This window comes from Pogonomyrmex barbatus, unplaced genomic scaffold (genome assembly GCF_055798465.1).
Source record: "Pogonomyrmex barbatus isolate J1 unplaced genomic scaffold, ASM5579846v1 scaffold1, whole genome shotgun sequence".
Classification (NCBI taxonomy): domain Eukaryota; kingdom Metazoa; phylum Arthropoda; class Insecta; order Hymenoptera; family Formicidae; genus Pogonomyrmex; species Pogonomyrmex barbatus.
The window spans coordinates 21372434-21393093 of NW_028297098.1; the positions used below are offsets into that span (position 1 = coordinate 21372434).

General features: G+C 37.3%; 1 protein-coding gene across 3 annotated transcripts in view; it reads left to right on the plus strand.

The window, feature by feature from the left end:
• The window catches only part of bsk (mitogen-activated protein kinase dJNK), a 144599-nt gene that overhangs the window by 118271 nt on the left and 5668 nt on the right, over nt 1–20660 (plus strand). For 2 of the 3 annotated variants that reach the window (XM_089085392.1, XM_089085393.1), the window contains 2 exons: nt 14439–14872; nt 20309–20438. In XM_089085392.1, the coding sequence (XP_088941518.1) occupies nt 14733–14872; nt 20309–20438 (270 nt within the window). In that variant the 5' untranslated portion in view covers nt 14439–14732. Of the gene's footprint in view, nt 1–14438; nt 14873–19429; nt 19723–20308; nt 20439–20660 lie in introns of those variants that run through there. The other variant, XM_011638163.2, reaches the window with a different exon arrangement.

A 20660-nucleotide genomic window follows, 5' to 3' on the forward strand; every position in this document is an offset into this window, starting at 1 on the left:
AAAATTTAAAATATTCTTCAATATTTGTTCGTATTTTGCAGAGTATTCCATTGGCCAAAAAAATTTGTTGGAGAAGCTGATTTCAGCGATTAAGAAAAATTTGATGAAACATTCTTTTCTTGTACTTTTGTCGTAATAAGATTTTTTTTTTTAATCATCACTGATGATATTTTTAGAATTGACATATTCAAGATCTGAACGTTTGATTATAAGATTATGCTGAGGGAGAGATTGATCGAGGAATTGATGATTTTTATGGGGCGTCTTCCTTACAATCTGAAGATATCTATCTACGTACCTATCTATCTGAATTCGCAGAGAGAAGTAAAAAGATCGTCGACAAAATTTCTGCCGGCGCCTAGACACCTGACTAGGAAATCGGTTTTGCGGCTTATCCGAACACGTCCCAGACAGGCGGCAGCTGCCGCTTTCGTGTCGTCCGACGTTTCCTCGATCGAGATATTCTCGATTATTCCCGCGGTAACCAACGGATAACGGCGGATTGGCGGGAATGTGAGATTAACGATTTGCTAACGAGCCTTTTTCTCGTTCTTCTCCTTTTGCCTTCTCTGGCAGCCATTGCGGAATTAAACAGCCTTATCTCTCTGTCTTTTTCTCTTCCGACGACGAGTAATGACCGAAGGCTTACGATCTTGTAGACGCGGCTTTTATAGCCGCGAGAATCGTATTTCGGCTTTTATTCGACTAAACAGCAAGCCGTTTGCTCCCGTAACGGCGATCGTTGTCGTCACTGTTAATAAATCGTTACGCTGACGCACAACATCCCGAAGAAATGTTGACTCTTCCGCCATCTACTTTTATCTATCTCTCGAAAATAGGGATGATATAAATAAACGTATAAAAAAAAAAAAAATATGAAAAATACAATTACCTAATAACCTAAGTGTAATTCTTAATAATTGAAATTGGAATAGCTAATTAATTTCGCTGTATAAATAAAGAATTAGGATTTTTGTCTTTTATCACGCAGAGGATATCAGTGTGCTGCTTATGAGATTGCGAGACTTTAAATCAACTTCAAATGCACGTTTCTCTCGAAATAGGATCTCGCTCTCGCGCTTTTTTTTCTGCTGTCTTACGACATCTTACGACAACTACCGTTTCGAGTTAGCGCGGCGAGTGATCGACGTCAACATTCCTGAGACTTAGCCCGACTTCAGCCCAAGAGAGCCGCTAAACGATTAGGCGGCACGGCGGCGTCTCGCGACGTCGATCAGCGTGCCGCTGACGACGCCGACGTCGTCTGGGTGGCCGGTTCAACCAGATATCTCACGGGCGAACTACCGTGGCGAACCGCGGTGAAACCGTCGCTCTTCGTTCCCCGCCAATTATCGTCGCGATTTATTCAAGGCGCTCCGCCTGCTCCTTCGTCTGTCCGTCTTGCGAGGCCGCAATTATTCGCGGTTTCCCAGTCATTTCCGGTCGCCCACCCGCCTGGTCCTTGCCCCCTTCCCTTGGAAAATTCGGTCAGTGAACCCGCAACTGATCTTGTCTTCTTGCCTCGGCGAATCGTCGGGTAATTATCGGTGTCGTCCGGTGAGGGTGAGGCGGGGTGAGGTGAGATGAGGTGGGACGTTCCTCTCTGGCAGCCGTCCGCGGAATACTGATTGGGAGTAATTACCGTGACGGTGGAGAGAAACGCCGACGAATTTAACATTCAATAACGAAACGCTCGTGCGCGTCATCTCGACCTGATGCGGTGTACCTGAAGAGGGAAAGCAATGCGCAAATGCGAGAAAAGGAGAGAATCCTCGTTAATATATATTCTCGTATAAGCAATTTCTCCACAACCAGAGATCCGGATCGATCTAGAAACCGTTCGAAACCGAAAACCGTTCTATAACCCTTTCTTTAATTGAACCGAAGCCATACCGAAGTCTACAAAGTTTATGATATCGAAATCATAAACTTTGTAAAATCAAAAGTAATTTAAAAAAATTGTAATCATAATCAAAAAGGAATCATAATCTTAATGGTTTCGATTTTCTTTTATTAGTCAAGAATGTGTATATATTAATCTGTTACATAAAAAAATTATTGGATTTATCAAAGGGATTTAAACAAAACTCGAATCTCCAAATATATCTAGTACTTAAACAATGAGTTACAAGGAAAACGCAATGTATCTCGTTAATTTGTATTGATTTTATGAAGTAATATATTTTATCAAAAATAATTGAACAAAACTTAGCTCTGTAAGATTATTCATATCGCAAGATTATATATCAAGATTATTTCTCATAAAATCAACACTCCTAAAAAATTGTTTTCAAAGTTGAAGTTCGCGTACATTTTACATATTTAATAATAAAAAAAAAAAAAAAAGAAAAAACCATGTAATGATGCAGTTTTACAATCAATATGTGCACTGCGATCCTTGTTTGCACTCCGAAGACCATCTGCGGCTGCAGCCATGGGCTCATTTACGACTCGGTTGGCGCATTTAAATCTCGTTAAGAGATTAAATGGATCTTCTCTCGAGCTCACTTCTAACGTTAATTGACTCGTGAGATTCACCCGGCAGCGGAATGGCGGGGTTATGATCACTGGTCTACAACATCGTCATCACAGTCATTGTCGTCGTAGTCTGAAAGCGCGATGGCGTCAGCTCGTTAGCGCCATTATTACGATCGTACACAAGTCGGTCGGTCGCTGTCGGCGCCAAAACAGTGGTTTCGAATTACCGAGGACACTGCCAAGAGGCGATGCGATACTGTTAAATCATCAAGCAGCTTTTGTAATTCGAGTATGTGGAGGCGACTCGCGAACGGACGTCCCGACTCCCCATTGGACTATATCAATTAGTTCGTAAACCTGGTTGATTCCTTTGTTAACGGTAAACACGTAGACGAGACTGGGAATTATCCACCGAGCAAAGTAACCATTTTAACTGAATAATTCCTTGCTGTCTGACTCTACGTCTCTCATCGTTCATTTCAAGAACTTTTGGAATTTTCCAAATTCTTGAAAAGGGAGAACTCTATAATTTGGACTTTTTCTAACATTGTAAGATGACATGTTTTGGAAAGAGTTGCGAGTCAAATTCATATAAAAGTTTCATTCCTCTTTAAGAAACACGCGAGAGATATAAAATAGTTCGTCCTTTTCATCCCTCAGGAGTTTTTACTTTATAAAAGGTTAGTGTTAACTTCGTAAATGAGTTTAAAACTTGCTTTGCGCGCGAGCAACAGTTGTTGGATCAAGCTAGCTAATGTTAAACGCCCACTTAGAAACTCGATAATTGTATTTAAAAAAATTTATAAAGGGGTACAGTGTACAAATTTGCTTCCTCTTAATATTGAATGCAAGGCAAATCGCATGTAGTTCCTCCTGCTTCTATGACATTTTAAGAGAACAATAAGGGTGTTGGCTTCGCACGTCGTGGTGTGTGCACAATGGTGCACGCCCTTTCGCAAGACAGGGGTGAGACTGAAAAGGATTTATGGAAACTCAATTTGTGAAATTGAATTTCTAATCTTCCAAGGTAGAGCTTGATATAATCTTAAACCGATGCAAAAGGCTTATCGTTTTTCCAGAAAGAGCTTATCGTTTTTCTTTTAAAAAAAGAATAAAGAAAAAAATATTGAAGGCGATAATTTTATCTTAATTTTGCTAACAATAAGATTTTATTTTTAACTTGATTTAACTAATATAACAAATTATTTGCAACAATCTAATAATTATGATTTTTATTATTAATATTTCATATTTCTCAAAATTGAATTGAAATCTTTCTTGTTTCTATCTTTGATTCAGATTTTCTATCATCAAATCCAAGTGATCAAATTTGACATTAAATCTATTTTAATTCTTTTTTAATAATAATTATTTTTTTTTTAATTTTTTTATTGTTTTATAAAAGGATTGTATTAAGACTTGTATTAAGGAAAAAAATAGAAAATAATCCAAACGTTTACTAAATTTTTATGCTAAAGAAAATAAATTTTTGCTTTTTGTTAATTTCCTTTAATTCGCTTATTTTTCTTTTTTTAGACAATCTTATATGTCGCTTAACGAAGTTAGAGTTAGGGGAAACGGTCCATGTGAGTCGTAGGTAAAGGAAAAGGAAAAAACGACGAAGTAATAGGCGGTAGGGAGAAAGCGAAATTTATTGCGGACAACTTCTTATTTGACAAATCTCGGGGGCGGGTCTGATTGAGGGACGAATCTCCCTCTCGGAGCATTGGACGAAGTTCTAGCACAGAATTATCGATGTTTCTTGCTATCGACGGATTCGTTTAATGATTTTCTTACATTCCTCTCACCTTTACCCGTTTCTTTAACTCTTTCCTCGTTTGGCAAAACGAAAAAAACTTAATGCCTTTTGATATCATTAAAAATATTATGAAAAATATAATTAAGGCGCATGATCAAACATTTAGAAATATTTAAGTCACTTTAAACATAAAATTTGGGAATATATTTTCCTAATTTTTGCTATTTTATTAAAAACAATACTGTAATAATTATCTTGAAAATAAAACATGTTGCTTATTATTTAATACAATACACACTTATTTCTCGGTTAGGTAAATTTTTTTATACTCGATTCTCTTGACATAATTTTGGGACTGTAAAATATTAATTACGAAGGATTGAATAAACTTTTTATAGTTTTGATAGTTAATGCAAGATTCTCACAAAGATTCACGAGTCGGCAATACGAGCAAAGTTTTTGATTTTTAGTTGTAGTTAAAAGTTTCCTGACTCTTATGATAGGCGGAAAATATGACTTTTTATCAGAACCGAGATGCGTGTCTAATCGAAATCGGGAGCATTGAAAGACTTATAGAGGATACACGCAGGGAGGATGTACGCTTCGAAAGAAACGCTTTGATGTCAGACGTCAGGATTCCCCGAGTTCTTACACTTCGTCGAGGGAACAAATTCGATTTTCTCGGATTCCGGAGGCGTCTCGGATGTAGACAGGAAAATTAGTCGCCTGATCGGTTATGAATCAAGCTCGAATCTCGTCAGCTTAATTAGTTGAATGAAAATCGATTACTATTCCGTGATTTTCAAAAGATAGCTTTAATTTCTTTGTCCTTTTCTGGCCTTTATTGTCAGGATTTCTTTTTAAGATCACAAAAATTATTTTTCTTTGAAAGAAATTTTTTCAATCTCAATTTATCACGTTTGAAGTTTTTAAATATTTGATTATATAACAAATTATTTTTTACAATTAAAAATAAATATTTGAATATTTAAAATGTATATAACAATTTTAATAAATGATATATTTTAGCATATCTAATTTTTAATTTACGTCTCGATGAAAATTGATCACTTAATTAAAAATTAGACAATTTATGATCGACGACAGCGTTTTTTTAATTATAAATTATCCAATGTAATTGAATATTTTTTTAATGTACGAATAGTATATTTTTACGCAACAAACTATTTCTTCGGTCACGGTAAAAACGTAGCGTGGTGTTTCATTTTGACTACGCGGTCGAAGCTGGACCACTCATCGTCGTCCTGAGACAGGTTGGCCATTACGAGACCTGTAACACAGTCGGGTAAAAGCGGACACCGTAAAAGCGAACGGGGTGAGCAATGCATCCTGACGGGGGCCGGTGGAGCCCCTGTGGGAAATAGAGATGAGTCTCGCACGCGAACTACAGGGAATGCCGAGTGCAAGGAAATTTAATATCTGAATCGACATTCCGCGTCCCCCTTTCATAACAGACAGCCCGTTGATTCGACCGAGCGGCATCACTGTGCATTATCGGTTTACTCTTGAGATATCGATACATTCGCTATCTCGTTTATTTTTATCCACAATACGAAATCAGTTTGACATAGAAAGCATAACTGAAAATACTGTATGTGGTTACGTGCAAATAGTAATGTTTAAATTTTTAATAATTATTTTGGATCCGATTAATATTAGCTTTTCCTGCAAATTTGAAACAATAAAACTATATTTTTGTCGTGGAAAATAACTTCCGTTCTTTATTGCTTAAAATTAAAAAAAAAAAATATTTTAATTAGAATTTCGTATCGATCTCTTTGACTTAAAAATATACAAAAATATTTTACGCGGAATATATTCTAGTTTTTTCTTCCTCTTCCGATTGATCGAGCAGATTTTATTTTAAACTTGTCAGGATGTAGTTTTCCGTATTGGAAATTACTGAAACGAAGTTGAACTCGAACGTGATCATCTCTGTCGATGCTTTCGAAATTCTGAAAGTTCAATTACATTTGTCGAAGTAACTATTGCCTGGCAAAGAAAGAAAATGAGAAGTGACAAAATAGATCGTGTTTCAATTCCTAAATAATTTCAAACTTAGGCATGTAATTTTAGAAATAGAAGAGCACTTTTATCATTAAAAGTATAAAAATATTTCCCTTCAAAACATGAGATGACGAAATGTTTTAAATGACACGTGTCTTATTTTATACGTTTGTATCTCTTTGAATGAGGGTTCTTGCTCAAACTTTCCTCGCACAAATTCTTCATTTACGGGCATTTAAGTTTGCATTCAATTTGAAGCATTCGCAGAAAGCTTTCGATATACCTTCCACCCGCGGTAATTCTGTCGAGAAAATATTTATCGTGTCTCGATCGTAGAGGGCACTTTCTGCCCAATTCACGTCGATCGCCGTTAATTAAGAAGACTAGCTTCGTAGCTCCCCGACGCTATTTATCGTTCCTTCTAGCAGCCAGAGACGGCAGATGTCCCTGCCGATTCGAAACGATCTTTTTGGGACCCTTCGGAATGGATTCACCCTGCGCTCGCCCTCGACGACACTTTAGGGACGCTTTTTCACGAGTCGCCGCCGCCGCTTTCCCGGCTCGTTCGTCGCAGATTAAAACCGATCCGAAAGCGACTAGTCGTGAACTTTGCCGCTCATGCTTGTAACTCGAGAAGCTGACCTTTTGGCCTTCTTCGTGGAAGCAATTCCGAGTGCGAGAATCGCGTAATCCTCTTTGCCAGTGTAACTGGATTTGTGAGTTTTCTCTTCATATCGTTAGCCCTTTTCTTTCTTTCTTTTTTTTTTTTTGCAGTGAAACCAAACGTGTGCATCGGTTTGCTGTGTGTTCCACAAAGCCAGTGGGCTGTTGTAGCTTCGCGTTGAAACTCAACGCAAACGAAACAATCCGGGTTAGAGTTGCTCTGTGTAACGAGAACTAACGCGAGTCGCGTTGGAGTGCAATTGCGGCTTGCAATTGGATTATGTTTTTTTCTATTTTTTTTCTTTTTTTTTTTTGTACATACGGCGATTGACGCGGAGTTAACGTTTACTTCGACGACTGTGATACATAATTCGTTAAAAAAATAACGCGCTGCAAATTTACGTGAAGTAAATTAAAAGAAGCAATTATCATGATAAAAAATTATTTAACGTGATGAATTGCATTTATCGCGTAATCTTTTAATATACTTTTCTTTTTTAACTCTTAAACTCGACTGCATTGTTCCTTCAATATCAAAATTAAACGGCTTCATGCAACGCATTTTTTTTGGCTTGAATTATTTAAAAGAAACCAACATACTGGATTTATAATTTTTTCATCATTTGACGTTATCGTTCGCGTTATGCGTTTGCTCGTAACTCGATTGCGAATTCATCTATCTGATGAAACGCAGAAACGGATCATTATAAGAAGACTCTTTAGTTCGAGAGTAGTTGGACCATCCCGCGCGCGGTGGTCGCGGACCACGCGCGACTTGTCTCAATTTACAGGGGACGACGCTGGCATTCCGGCGGGCCGACGGCGGCGCTAATTTATATTAATTTTAGACACGTATATATTCGAATTAACGCGCGCCGACCGGTGCTCTCGTGCTGCTTTTTCAGCATTCCTGCGCGGGACGGACGGAGCTTCCGAGCTCTCTCTCTCTCTCTCTCTCTCTCTCTCGACGCCCCGAAATTCGTGGGACGAGTATTAGGCGAGACCGCCCGCAGAAATAAATCGACGAGAACATCTCCGTCAAAGGGAGAGACGCGACTCCTGGTATTAAATATAACCGTACCTGTGTATTTTATTAATATTATACGCCACTCCCAATTAATTACGTTGCGTTGAAGTGATATCTCTCGGGAATTGAAAAGAAAAAAAAAATTGGAAACGGGAATAATTAGGCCATGCACGAATTATCGAGCATCGACAAAAGAGCATTTTTCACGATGTGCGATCGTAATTGAGCTACGATTTCCCAGGCGATCGATCCTAACTTAATTATGTAGCGGAGGAACTCGCACGCCATTTCCCGACGGATTTCGTTAAATATTCTACGAAACAGAAAGCGAGCGAGTTGTCGAGAACGGCAATTAATCCCTATTATTCGCGCTGTAATTGAGTCGGCGAATTGCGCTCAACGCGGGTGAATGTTTTTGTAAAACCAATCTCGCGTATGCATCATTAGCAATCCGTTGATTCGGAATTATTCAATATTCTCCTTGCGCATTATCTATTTTAAACAAAAGACGTAAAACTGATAGAACAAAAAAAATTTTAATTTTCTTATCAATATAGAAAATTGATACTTTGAATCTTTCATTCGTCGTAATTGGAAAGATTTTATATTTCTTCATTAATATCCAAGCGATCCATACCTCCATACACTAATGATAATATAATAATAATAATAATAATAATAATAATAATAATAATAAATTTACAAAGACCATATCGAGGGCTTTGTAGGAAATCGATCGCGGCCCGTATCGATTTACGAAACGGAATTACAAAGTTGTTTCGCGATACCAAAGTCATTTGATCCCCGGTGAATGAGTTTTTGTGTCGTCGACTTGTGCCACCGCACGTGCGCCATTGATTTGCATAGCGGTGCAACGGGGTGCAACGGTATCGAGCGAGGGGCTACACGGTGGCACAGTGGCACTCGCGTGCAAATCGATGGGCGCTCGGTGCATCGCTCGCGTAGGGGCGACCGGGGGGGGGGGCGGGGGGCGCGTGCAACATTAACGCATCCGCGGATGCATGCAAATTCCTGCCGACACGCTCTCTGAGGGACGTCTCTGTTCTGTCTGCTTGCAGATCCCTGCTTCCGCACCCGTCTCGCACGGACGTATCAGCGTTTCGCCGTCGCATCCCACAATGGCCGCCTGTTTATGGTGAGTGTGTGTGTGTGCGCGCGCGTGCGCGCGCGCGCGCGCGCGTGTGTGTGTGTGTGTGTGTGTGTGTGTGTACGCGTTAGTATTAAGTTAGTATTTGCGCGACGGTTCCGACGGACATCATCAGTTCTCTCGCTCGCTCTCGCGCGCTCGAAATATTTAACTGAAATAGATTTCGATCGAAATGCGCTCGCCCCGATCAAATCTGTACGTCGCCATGAAGAATCTGCCAATACTTCGTGCCGGTGCGGCTTAAATATTTACAACGCTTGCAAATCACTCTTTTGCACTCTGGCAGCTTGTAGTCTGTTTGCAGAGTGAAATGCGATTCGGATTGAATCGAGTCGGAAATATGAGCGCGCGAAGTTTCGTAAATTTTAACACGCGAGATACATTTCATTTTTTTTACACAATAATATTTTACATATTTTATTTTATTTTTATACGATATATTTTACACGCTATTTTATTGGACTTTGAATATATTGAATATATTGAAAAGTTTCAGAGTGGTAGTGTTATATGTATTAGAAATAATGTTCCTTGCTGCGCGTAAATTTCGAAACACACCGGCTCGTGGAAAGTCTCATTTTATGCCGTATTTATCAAACGTAGCCCTGGTGGCAACGACAGGATACTAATATATCCAGGAAGTATTCTCCAAATCGAAACATAAATTTTGCTCGAACGAACATGTACATCCTCGTACATTCTAAACGCGATAGATCAGGGGCGCGATAGACGAGAAGCTATCCGGTCTTCCGCGCTAAATCATCTCCGGCGACAAGAGACGTCGTGAAGCTGAACTCTCTTAAATCCGTCTTATCCGGTGAATTATGGTTGTGCGACAATAGCCGTCGCGTGAGTTTCTCTCGGAACATGCCTAACTTGAATCCGAAGGCGTCGAGACGAAAAATGAAGCACACATCGCGTACAGGATGTCTTTCTCCTCTTAGTGGATCAACCGAATTGATGGTAGAATCTTTATCGAATATGCGGATCGATTTTTTTTCTTTTTTTAGACGGAACATTCACATTTTTCACGTTATAAGTCACGTGTCAAAAATCAATTTTTTAAAAAAGGCGATTGAGAGATTTTATTTTTTAACTAGTTTTAAATGAATTTTGCTTTGGTAATATTTTAAGAGGCAGTAATTGAAAAAGTGGAAAGTGTTTATGTTTTTATTAATCTGATGATGTATCTAGAGAAAAAAGTTGACATCGTATTCATTAAAGTTTACTGTCAACTGCTAACCTTATAAAATCCCCCGTATATTCGATATTTTTATTCAGTTTATAAAGTTTTATTTCAACCATAGCATCAACATAGCACCGAGTTGAAAAGTGTGTAAAAATTCCATTGTATTTCTATCCGCGAGAACTCATTGTTGTTTTCATAAAGAATTTCAAGTGGTTTTCAGAACTAACAAAAATAACACCATATCTTTTTTTTCGGCTATGTGTTGTTTTCCACTTGCTAAATTTTTTGGATTCCCATCCAATTTTATAGCCGTGAAGAAAAATACAAAACATGATAAGCTTATCCATACGAGAAAGAAGAGAGAGAGAGAGAGAGAGAGAGAGAGAGAGAGAAGTTGTAAAAAATTGTAAAAATTTGTAAAGTTGTAAAAGTTGTAAAAAATTTTTAACATAATATTTTTATTAGAAAAATACTGTGTCTACATTTAGTATTTTTTATATAAAAAAATGTAATATAAATTTCTTTCTTTATTATTTCTCTAACACAAGAATTGACTAATACATATTTAGATTTGTAGCTGTAAAGCACTTCGGGATTGAATTCAACACTTAAATCTTGACCTCTAACAATCTTAAAAGTGAACTTTAATCTAAAGTGAACTTAACATTTATCCACACTCTCTTCCAACACAACTTTATATGTTAAGAAGATCAAACATTGATAAGATGTAAAATGCTGAAAGTTTCGCAATTCATTACCTTTTCCTCTTAATCAAATAATACCGATGCTGTACTTTGATCGTCGTCGACAGCGTGTAACTTTGGGAACCTCGAGTGCTTTCATCAAGACTCGCGAAATTCTTGTAACTTTTGAATATCAAGCATTTTTGCTTTTAGATCCAACGTTTCTTCCTCTTTTGAGCGTTGGCTCATTTGAGCGTTTCGATGACTTTCTCACAAATTACATCTTTAGAGACTTCACATTGTATTGTATTTACTTTATTTACATTTATTGACGTGTTTACGCAATTGATAGCAGGTGGCGAGCAGTGGAGGAAGGTGGTTGGCCTAGACAGACAACCACGAAGAGCATAACCGCGGCGTCGGCGACGGCGTCGTCGCCATCGTCGTCGTCGTCGTCGTCGTCGTCGTCGTCGTCGTCGTTGTCGTTGTCGTTGTCGTTGCGTTGTCGTTGTCGTCGTCGATGTCGGCGTCTGCGTCTGCAATAGTTGCTATAAATAATCGGGGAAATCCCGAGATGCTAAAAGAGATATCGGCACTCGCGAAAGTATTCGTCGCTGCGATTGAGACGTCACGTCATAGAAGCGAGTTGCGTGCAACACGATAACGTTACATAATCTTACCTTTTAAAAATTATAAAATCTATTTGTAGAATTTATATTTTATAAAATCATAAAATTTTTTGCAAAAATTATTGCACTATGTTACATTATTTTATATTGTATTATATTATTTTATTGTAAATAATAAAAAAAAATTGAATATGCATTTAAATAGTTAAAAGTTATTAAAATAATTAAAATATTATCGAAGAGATAGTGATATTTCGAAACGAGAATTAAAATATTTACAAATTTATAAAGTATATACGGATATATAGGGACTCGGAGGACTTTCCTGTCACACAATTGATGATTAATAGACCTCACAATACCAAGCTTTTTTTTTTAACAAGCGCTTAATTGATTTTCCATGTACTATGTTATAATGAACCATGCACGCGTACATTTCTGTTAACTCTCTCTCTCTCTCTCTCTCTCTCTCTCTCTCTCTCTCTCTCTCTCTCTCTCTCTCTCTCTCTCTCTCTCTCTCTCTCTCTTTCTTTTTCTTTTTATTTTTCTCTCTTTCTATACCGATCGATATCTCACAATTGACAGGGCCGACATTCTTATTACACCTAACACTGGATCGAGCTGCAATTGGGTTAGTCGCGTTACACATAAAGCTCGAAGACTCGATTGCTTATTCGCGCAGGGGATCGATCGAAGAACGACATAATGACCGACGTTGTCTCGATGCTGACTTTCCTACGATTGTAGTCTTTGACAACGATGTATAGAGAATGGCAAGACGACCCAGATCACTCGGAGTCAGATGTCGCGGAGTAGATAGCCACCCTCTTTTCCTATTTGGTGTCTCAGTGACAGACACTGTTATCTCTAACGATTTATACAGCTGCTGTTGCTGTTGCTGCTACGCTCGTTGATGGGATTCCTCGAATTCACGTCTCTCTTCATCTGCTTTTCGCCGTGGTTTTCGCTGATGGAATGGCTAGTCTCTGCAAACTGATGAAAAGCGTCTTCGCTTGTCCTGCTCTCCTTTACTTATGAATTTAGAACTTATGAATACAGGAATTTTCTCTTTGACACTCTGTCTCCGCTCAAGTGCCCTAGTCTAGTTCTTGCTCAGTCCTTGCATTCGAGATTTCTCTTGTTCCAATTCTAGTATCTCAAGTTACTGAATCTTGCTTTTTTGTCTAATTTTAATTTTTAGAATTCTTTATCTTTACTTGGTATAGAAATAATAATTTTATAAAATTAATTAAAGTGGCTATCTTGATAATTGTTTTTTTTTATCTTATTCCTTTTATCCATCTAAAAAAAATATAGATTGAGATAAGAAATGATTTCATTTGTGCGATTGCAAAAATTTTGTGTTTTGTTGTTTTTCATGTAATTTCTATTAATACACTTTCCCAAAAGTTCTTCTCCCTGTACTTTTAATCAAGAACGGAAAGAAGATAATAGATGACCGCATGACTTTCGAATTTGAAAGAGATAACAGATACTTTTGTTTCTTTCCTTACTCGTGTCGCTGACATGATAAACGAGGTTCAAATTTTAAGTAAAAAATATTCGCGAACAATGCGCAAATTCTTTGTACAGATGTTACATAAATTATCTTCAATGAACGAGAATAAATTCTTGTCGAATAAATTACATCTTATTATCATGATTGATAATACGTGACGATTATTAATAGCAACATATAAATATTAAGTACAGAATTTGATGAATTGGAATAAACGCATATAAATGTACTTTTTTAATATCGGTATATTTACTCCCTTAAGATAAAAATTATGTAAAGTGATAGAAATCTTTTCTACTTGAATATTTTTCTAAAAGACGCTGATTACAAAACTGCAATTCAAAAGAAAAACATAAAATATTTACATAGAGGATAAATCGGACAGATTTCCTCCTTCTGGCTCTAATGTAAAATTAGTTTAAGTTAAATCCAATTTTAGATTCGGGTTGAATTCTGGCTGAATTTTAGGTAGATTCTGGTTGGGTTAAGGCTTAATCTAGGGAGTGAGCTCAAGATTGACTTTATACATGAACTATGAAAACGTTCGAATGGTTTCTAACGGAATGTATTTGAATATATTGAGCGTTATTGAAACAGCGTGGATTATTCTCAATGTTCAATTTGAATGATGTTCAATTTGAATGCATCCGATGTTCCATTCTACTTAAATCTTAATACTAATTTGATTTATATTGAAACCTGGCACTTTTTTTTTCAGGATAATTTGCTTTTGATCGGCGATAGATATATCGAATTTACTTTATTGAGACCTTTGACTTTTACGTTACTTTTCTTTGACATTGATTAATGCTTTTTTATATATGCATAGTCATGCACAAGTACGCGTAAACGACGTTGACTGAGTTCGCACAAATGATACAATTTCGATTATATCGCTACAAATATCACGTTATATGTTGCGTGCATTTTTCCTACCACGTCCTTGAGCGAAATTATTTTTAGATTGTTGCATGAAAAGTCTCACATGAAATGTCACACTTTTTAGAAGTTCTTCTCTTCCTCTTTTTTTCCTTTTAGATTTTACAATTTCTTGATAACGAAACTCTGTTTTATTATTATTGCCAAAGTTATTACAAAATCAGAATAAATAAATTCTATTTTGGTCGGTCAAAATTACGACAATATGACATTTTGACATTTAATTGTGGCAAATTATGACATTTTGAAAATTCATATCGCTTTTAACCGCGATAAATATTAATGTAATAATGTGGGCAGTTGAAAATTTATACGGACAAATTTATACGAATTTTTGCTCGATCCTTTTATTGCAGACAATTCGGAGGCACGTATCATAGGGACTCATCGGGCAGCAACGTGCTGAGGCGCGACCTGCCGCAGGAGCGGTCTGACCTGGCACTCGCAGGTGCAGCGCGGCACAACGGGAACACCCACCTGCATTGTCACCGCAACTATTCCGTGGGTGCACTGAAAATCTCGCGTCCAAAGTGGCTAAGAGCGTAAGTCCCCGTCGAGCGCACCAGGAGTGCTCCAGCGGGGTGGACGGTGTGCAGGTGCAGGCGGCGGCGCAGGTGCAGCAGCAGCAGGAGAGACGAACACCGAGGCGCATGCCTTACCTGGGGCCTGACATGACAACCCGGCTATCCGCCATGTTTTACACGGTCGAGGTCGGGGACACCAAGTTCACCATCCTGAAGCGCTACCAAAATCTCAAGCCTATCGGATCGGGCGCGCAGGGGATAGTCTGGTGAGTGAGCATCCCCGGCATCCCCGTTTGACGGTTTTTTCTTGCCATCTTCCCCCGGTACTATCGGAATTAAGAAGGGACACGTGCGAGTCGCGGTGAATTTTCCCCTCGAAGTCTCAGCGATACGATTTTAACGAACTCGCTCGAGCTGAGAATGAGGAAATGGCTAGAATAGCTGCAGGAAACTCGAAAAGATTAAGTGGATGTAGTTTACAATATCTCAATATCGAATATCCAGCGGTATGAGAAATTTTATTCATCGCGCACGATGTTTATGTTCCTTTGATGCAATCTTATTCCCACAATATATATTCGTCTTCTCTCGTGGATAAAATAACGTCATCCACCTTCGCTCGAGCTATGTATACAACCGATAACAATACTCGCATCCATCAGACGTAAAAGTTCCAAGGTGGATCCGAAGTCGGGCGTACGTTGTATCGCTACGTCAACATATATCTCGAGGGGGAAGAAGAGGGTTAACTACGATTTCTCTTATCCACGCTCGGGGATCGGCCGAGATCGATGAGAGAGAAACGAGAGATACCATTCGCCGCGCGGACGAGCGGGGAGGTAAATCGGGCAATTCGATTCGAGAGGGAATGTCGGGATTTTCGCGAGAATTACGCGGGTTTCCGACCGACGAAGAGCGATGACGAAAAGCACAGTAGCACGCCCCTTTCTTGTAAGCCGGCAACGTGACGTCGGAAAAAATCGTCCTCGACGACAATTTCACGACGGTTCTTCGTGCCTGCCATCGATATTCGATTTTCAGACGAGGCGAATTAAATCGATGACGTTCTTTTCCTCGTGAATATCCGAGCACTGAATAGATGATCCTCTTCATCTTTGATATATTACAATGCTAACAGCACAAATTGCATTGAAGATTGTAATAAAAATAGATGAATAAAGAATAGAAAGGGAATATAAATGTATAATATATAATATGTAATATAATATATACAATATATAATACATACAATATACATATATTATATACAATATATTATATACAATATATACAATATATTATTTATATATATATAAATGTATAAAAGAAGAAAATTGTTTTAAGAATTTAAAATTAAAATTTAAAAAATTGATGTAATATAGAATATTTTCTATCTTTTTCTGTTTTATATTCGAGTTTTAATATCGGATCAATTCAATTCCTGGAATTGAATTTAAATATGATTGTTTCTTATGATAATAATATTATTATAACAATATTATTAATATTAATTTAATTTCCATTTTTTAATATCTCCAAAGTAGAATTAGAACATGAAGTTAAAATCAAAGTTTTTCTCTACAATTTATTCTTTTTTTTGAAGGATTTCAGAAAATTTTATAAATTTCTCAACTTTGTTTCTCAACTGTGTTTTTCAACTTTAATATAATAATTTTCTTGAAGCAAAGAAACCTAATTATTATAGATTATTATACTTTTTAATGCTTTTCTATTAAATCTAATGATTTCGCAAATGGCCATTATTCTCATTCTCCGCTCTTGCTTCGACTGGTGACGATCACTGGTATCGGTGCGATGGTCGATTTGTATTTTAAACTCGCGGATTGTTGATATTCAGGACGAACGTTATCGATCGTACGGATCCATCACGGTGATCGTTCCCCGGATCATTTTTCTCAGCGCATCGCACGTGTCTCCCCTTTCAACGTCCGGTAGAAACTGAAATACTGCATTATCCGAGAAAGCGCAATCTCGAACAATACATGATAGACATGGCATGCAGGTAAGTTCGAACGAACGAACGAACGAACGAACGGACGATCGAACGGTCGAAGGGAATGCGGATATCGGTTTTCGATAATAAAAATTCTACCGTAGCGTGCGGTCCATTACGGGAAACATGCGAGGCGCCTTCTCGTTTAGTCTCGCCTCTCGAGGAGCTCTTGAAAAGGGTGGTTGATTTCGTGTGCACGGAAGGTAGGTCAGGATGCACAAGGAAATCGGCTAACGATGGCCGGATACTATCCACTGCGACCTAGCGTTATCAGGAATATCGGAGAAAATGTTTGCTAACACGTATTAAAAATTTCATTTATCCGTGAAAAAAGGAGTATATTGTAATTAGGTAGAGATTAAATATAATATTCATGGTTGAGAAGAATTTTACAGTGAAGATTTTATAAAGATAAAAATATTTGTTAAAATATTCGTTCGCAGTTAAAGATATCTTGATATCTCTAGGATCGAGATGATGTTGTAAAATACCACTGAAAAGTATTTCGAATTGGCAGCATTTTTCGGAAATTAAATACATTCCGAAAGTTTTACGTATCGAGAAGGAATGTATTCCGGAATTATTTCGGAAAAATCCAAAATGTAGTTTACACATTCTTTTATATTATTTTACTTTATTTTCATACCTTTTTTATTTTTGTAAAATGTATTATTGCATATTTATGGAAATTATATTTCAAAAATATTTAATAATCATTAGAATAATCAGTTTTAATAATTTACTTTACAACGATCAAAAAAACACAAAAAAATTAAATTCTGTTTTCTTTCAAACTTTGATATGATTTTCCTCAGTTTCTTCAAAAAAGTAGGTCACTGCTATTGGTATCGACCCGTTTCTTTTTAGAACCTTACTTTTTTTTTATTATCGTGGTTTTAAGAAGAGATCGTCTCGAATTTATAGCGTTGCAATTCTCGCTACTTGTGACTTGCTGAAATGTCACAATTCGTATCACGGAAACTTACTGTAAAAAGTTCAGATATATGTTGTCTCGCTTTGAAGTTTGAACAGAGTTTTTCGGAGAGAGAAAGTTAATGATTCTTTGAAAATCTTACGAATATATATATATATATATATATATATATATATATATATATACCTGGTGGCTTTTATTATTATTCTAAAACTTCAAGACATATCAAGACATATAGAAATATTCAAGGAGCGAGAATTCCTCAGCTTGTTTGATCACGTTTAGCCGGCCGTCGAAACTGCGAGAGTTTTCTCACGAGGTCTCGGTGGCAAAAGCGACATTTCGAAAGGTAGGACGAAGATAATGCTTTGTCATCCATGAAGAATCATCTATATTTACGATTATTCGATAAAAGATCCGCATGCCTTTCGTGTGCTTTCTAGCAGAATCTTTTTTACCGCTCGTTATCTTTCCGGTTTGAACTGATTGATGATTGAACCCGTTCGCAAATCACGTTCGCTTAACGAGCCACGATTGCAATATATTTTTAGCTAGTAAAATCAATTTTTATGATTTAAGATTAGACTTGCAAACTATCGTAGAATATTGTCTGGAAAGAATTGGTAAATTTTTGAATGGTCTGACATCCATTGCTGCTTTTAATCATAATAAATTTATTAAACTTAATAATTTCACAGAAAGCTAGGGTTTCTTGTATTTGATATATAAAAAGCATTCGTGGATCGACATTCACATCTATTTCAATTTGCTTAGTTCTTTGGCACATTTAATTTTTTTCTGATTTATATATATATATATGCATATATGCATATAATATTCTGTGAATTATATTTTATATTATATGTATAAAATATAATTTATAGAAAAAATAGTAGTGTGATGCAGAACTTTTCAGCTGCATTGCAGCAATTCTATTAGCGATTTTAATTTTATTTTATATCTTTACTTTTTTTTTATTTCGTCAATTTGCTTGTCCTTGCATGATTTTTGGATCCATCCAAATCCACATTCTTGAATCATCAATGTGACTAACATTGGTGTAAAATATACTCTACGATGAAATCTCGCAAGAATACGTTGCATGTCGAAGCAAAATGAATTTAATTATATGGATGGTTCCGACAATCAAGCATGAACTCGCGCGACATTATTCTCAAAGGAAAACCGAGAGAGAGAAACAGGGAAGAAAAGAGATCTTTGAAGGATTGCCAGATGGAACGGCGGGCCTAACTCGAGCTCGTTCCAAGAGTTATACATCACGCTCGTTTGTCCTTTGAGACTGCTGTCGGTGACGTTGTTGCAGCGGTCGACGGAGAAAAATTACATTCCGCGAAACGCGTTTTGCAACGCGAGATGTAAAATATAATTTAATATCTTTCAACATATATATATATTTGCATTTCCGCAATAAATGAAATTTGCCATCGCAGGTGCATTTTAATGTACTTATTCTGCGGTAAATGGATTTAAAAAAGTAAAAAGAGCTTTTCATCTCAATTAAAAACACAATGTTTTTGAAACAGAAGTTGAAACGGAATAATTATATAAATTTTAATTGTTTAATAGTTTTGTTTAATAACTTTTAACTGCTAATTGTTTAAATTAATAACCGTTAAATGTCTGGACGTACTTTCTTTTCTGATTTAATAAATTGATGATATTGATGACAATAAATTAGTTCCATTTACGGGCCGGTGAACACACATTTTTAACGCCATGTAATTGTTGAAAACGAGCTTTCGGCCGCGAATGTCGCCGGAAGCCGGCGACGATAAATTTTCTCTGTCACCGCTTGATCGGCTTGATCGTTTTCGTTTCCTGTGTCCTGTAGTCCTTGTGTCCTTGGTTTGGTAGCTAGAGCCGTGATATACACTACCTAAGTTAAGACACGAGAGCCGCCACGAGTCTGAGAGCTAGTGAGAGACAGAGAAAAAGAAAGAAAGAGAGAAAGAGAGAGAGAGAGAGAGTGAGAAAGAGAGAGTCAAAGAGCCTTTAAAAAGAGGTAATGCGATGGCGACGAATACGACGGAATCAAGCAACGTTCGGAGCGGCTATCGTTGTCACGTTTTCGGCGACACCGAGCTTTGCATACCCGAGAGATACGTCGACGTCGTACCGCGTGGCGTCGGCGCTCAGGGTATCGTCTGGTGAGTAAAATCCGTGGCTCGTATGATGGATCATACGCTGCGAGCGTGTCTATTTTTCTGTCTCTTCCACTGACCGTAATGCAGCCTCATTTTAAATGTCAAAGACAGCGTTTTTATATCACATCTAAGTGTATTAAATTTGCCAACAGCCACTACTGAAAATTTCGTGGCTTATCCCTGTGCCACCTTTGCATTCCACAATAGAGTCTCCTCATATTTTAGTAGCTAATATTCTTTGCAATTTCTTTTCTCGAATTAAACTTCTGCAAAGGTATTATTTTCGTATATTTGTACCGAGAACTTTTTCCCCCCGATAAAATATGTGTGCTCTGTGTTTCAATATGGCTTTATTGAATCGATAGCTTTCTTTTTTTATCAGAAGTTTCCTTGATGCTTATATAAACGCATCGTTGACGTATTAAAGTGAGAGATTCTTAAGTAAATTTATAATACAAATTTTTAATCGATTGAGTATTCAACCGGTTGGTCATTTATTTTATTTTGATTGATATTTAGATTGATTTGCGCGAGATTGAGGCGCATACGAATCGATCGAGCTTGAACTCCTTCTCCATCTCTGTTGTAGCGCGGCATACGATACCGTCACTGCGCAAAATGTGGCGATTAAGAAGCTGTCTAGACCTTTTCAAAACGTGACGCACGCGAAGAGGGCCTACAGAGAGTTCAAGCTTATGAAGCTGGTCAATCATAAAAACGTAAGTTCCTTCTTGCAATCTTGTTTTGACCGCGATCGTTTTCGGTGCGTGATCACTCATGTACTTTGGTCACGCACGTGTTACATTTTGACATGCATAATTACTCGTTTTACAAGAATTATGTTTTTTTGTTATTATATGGTTATATAAGAAAATGTGAAAAATTCTACCATTGTTACTCTTTTCAATTAAATTAAGTATGAGTTAATTAAGTTCGCACAG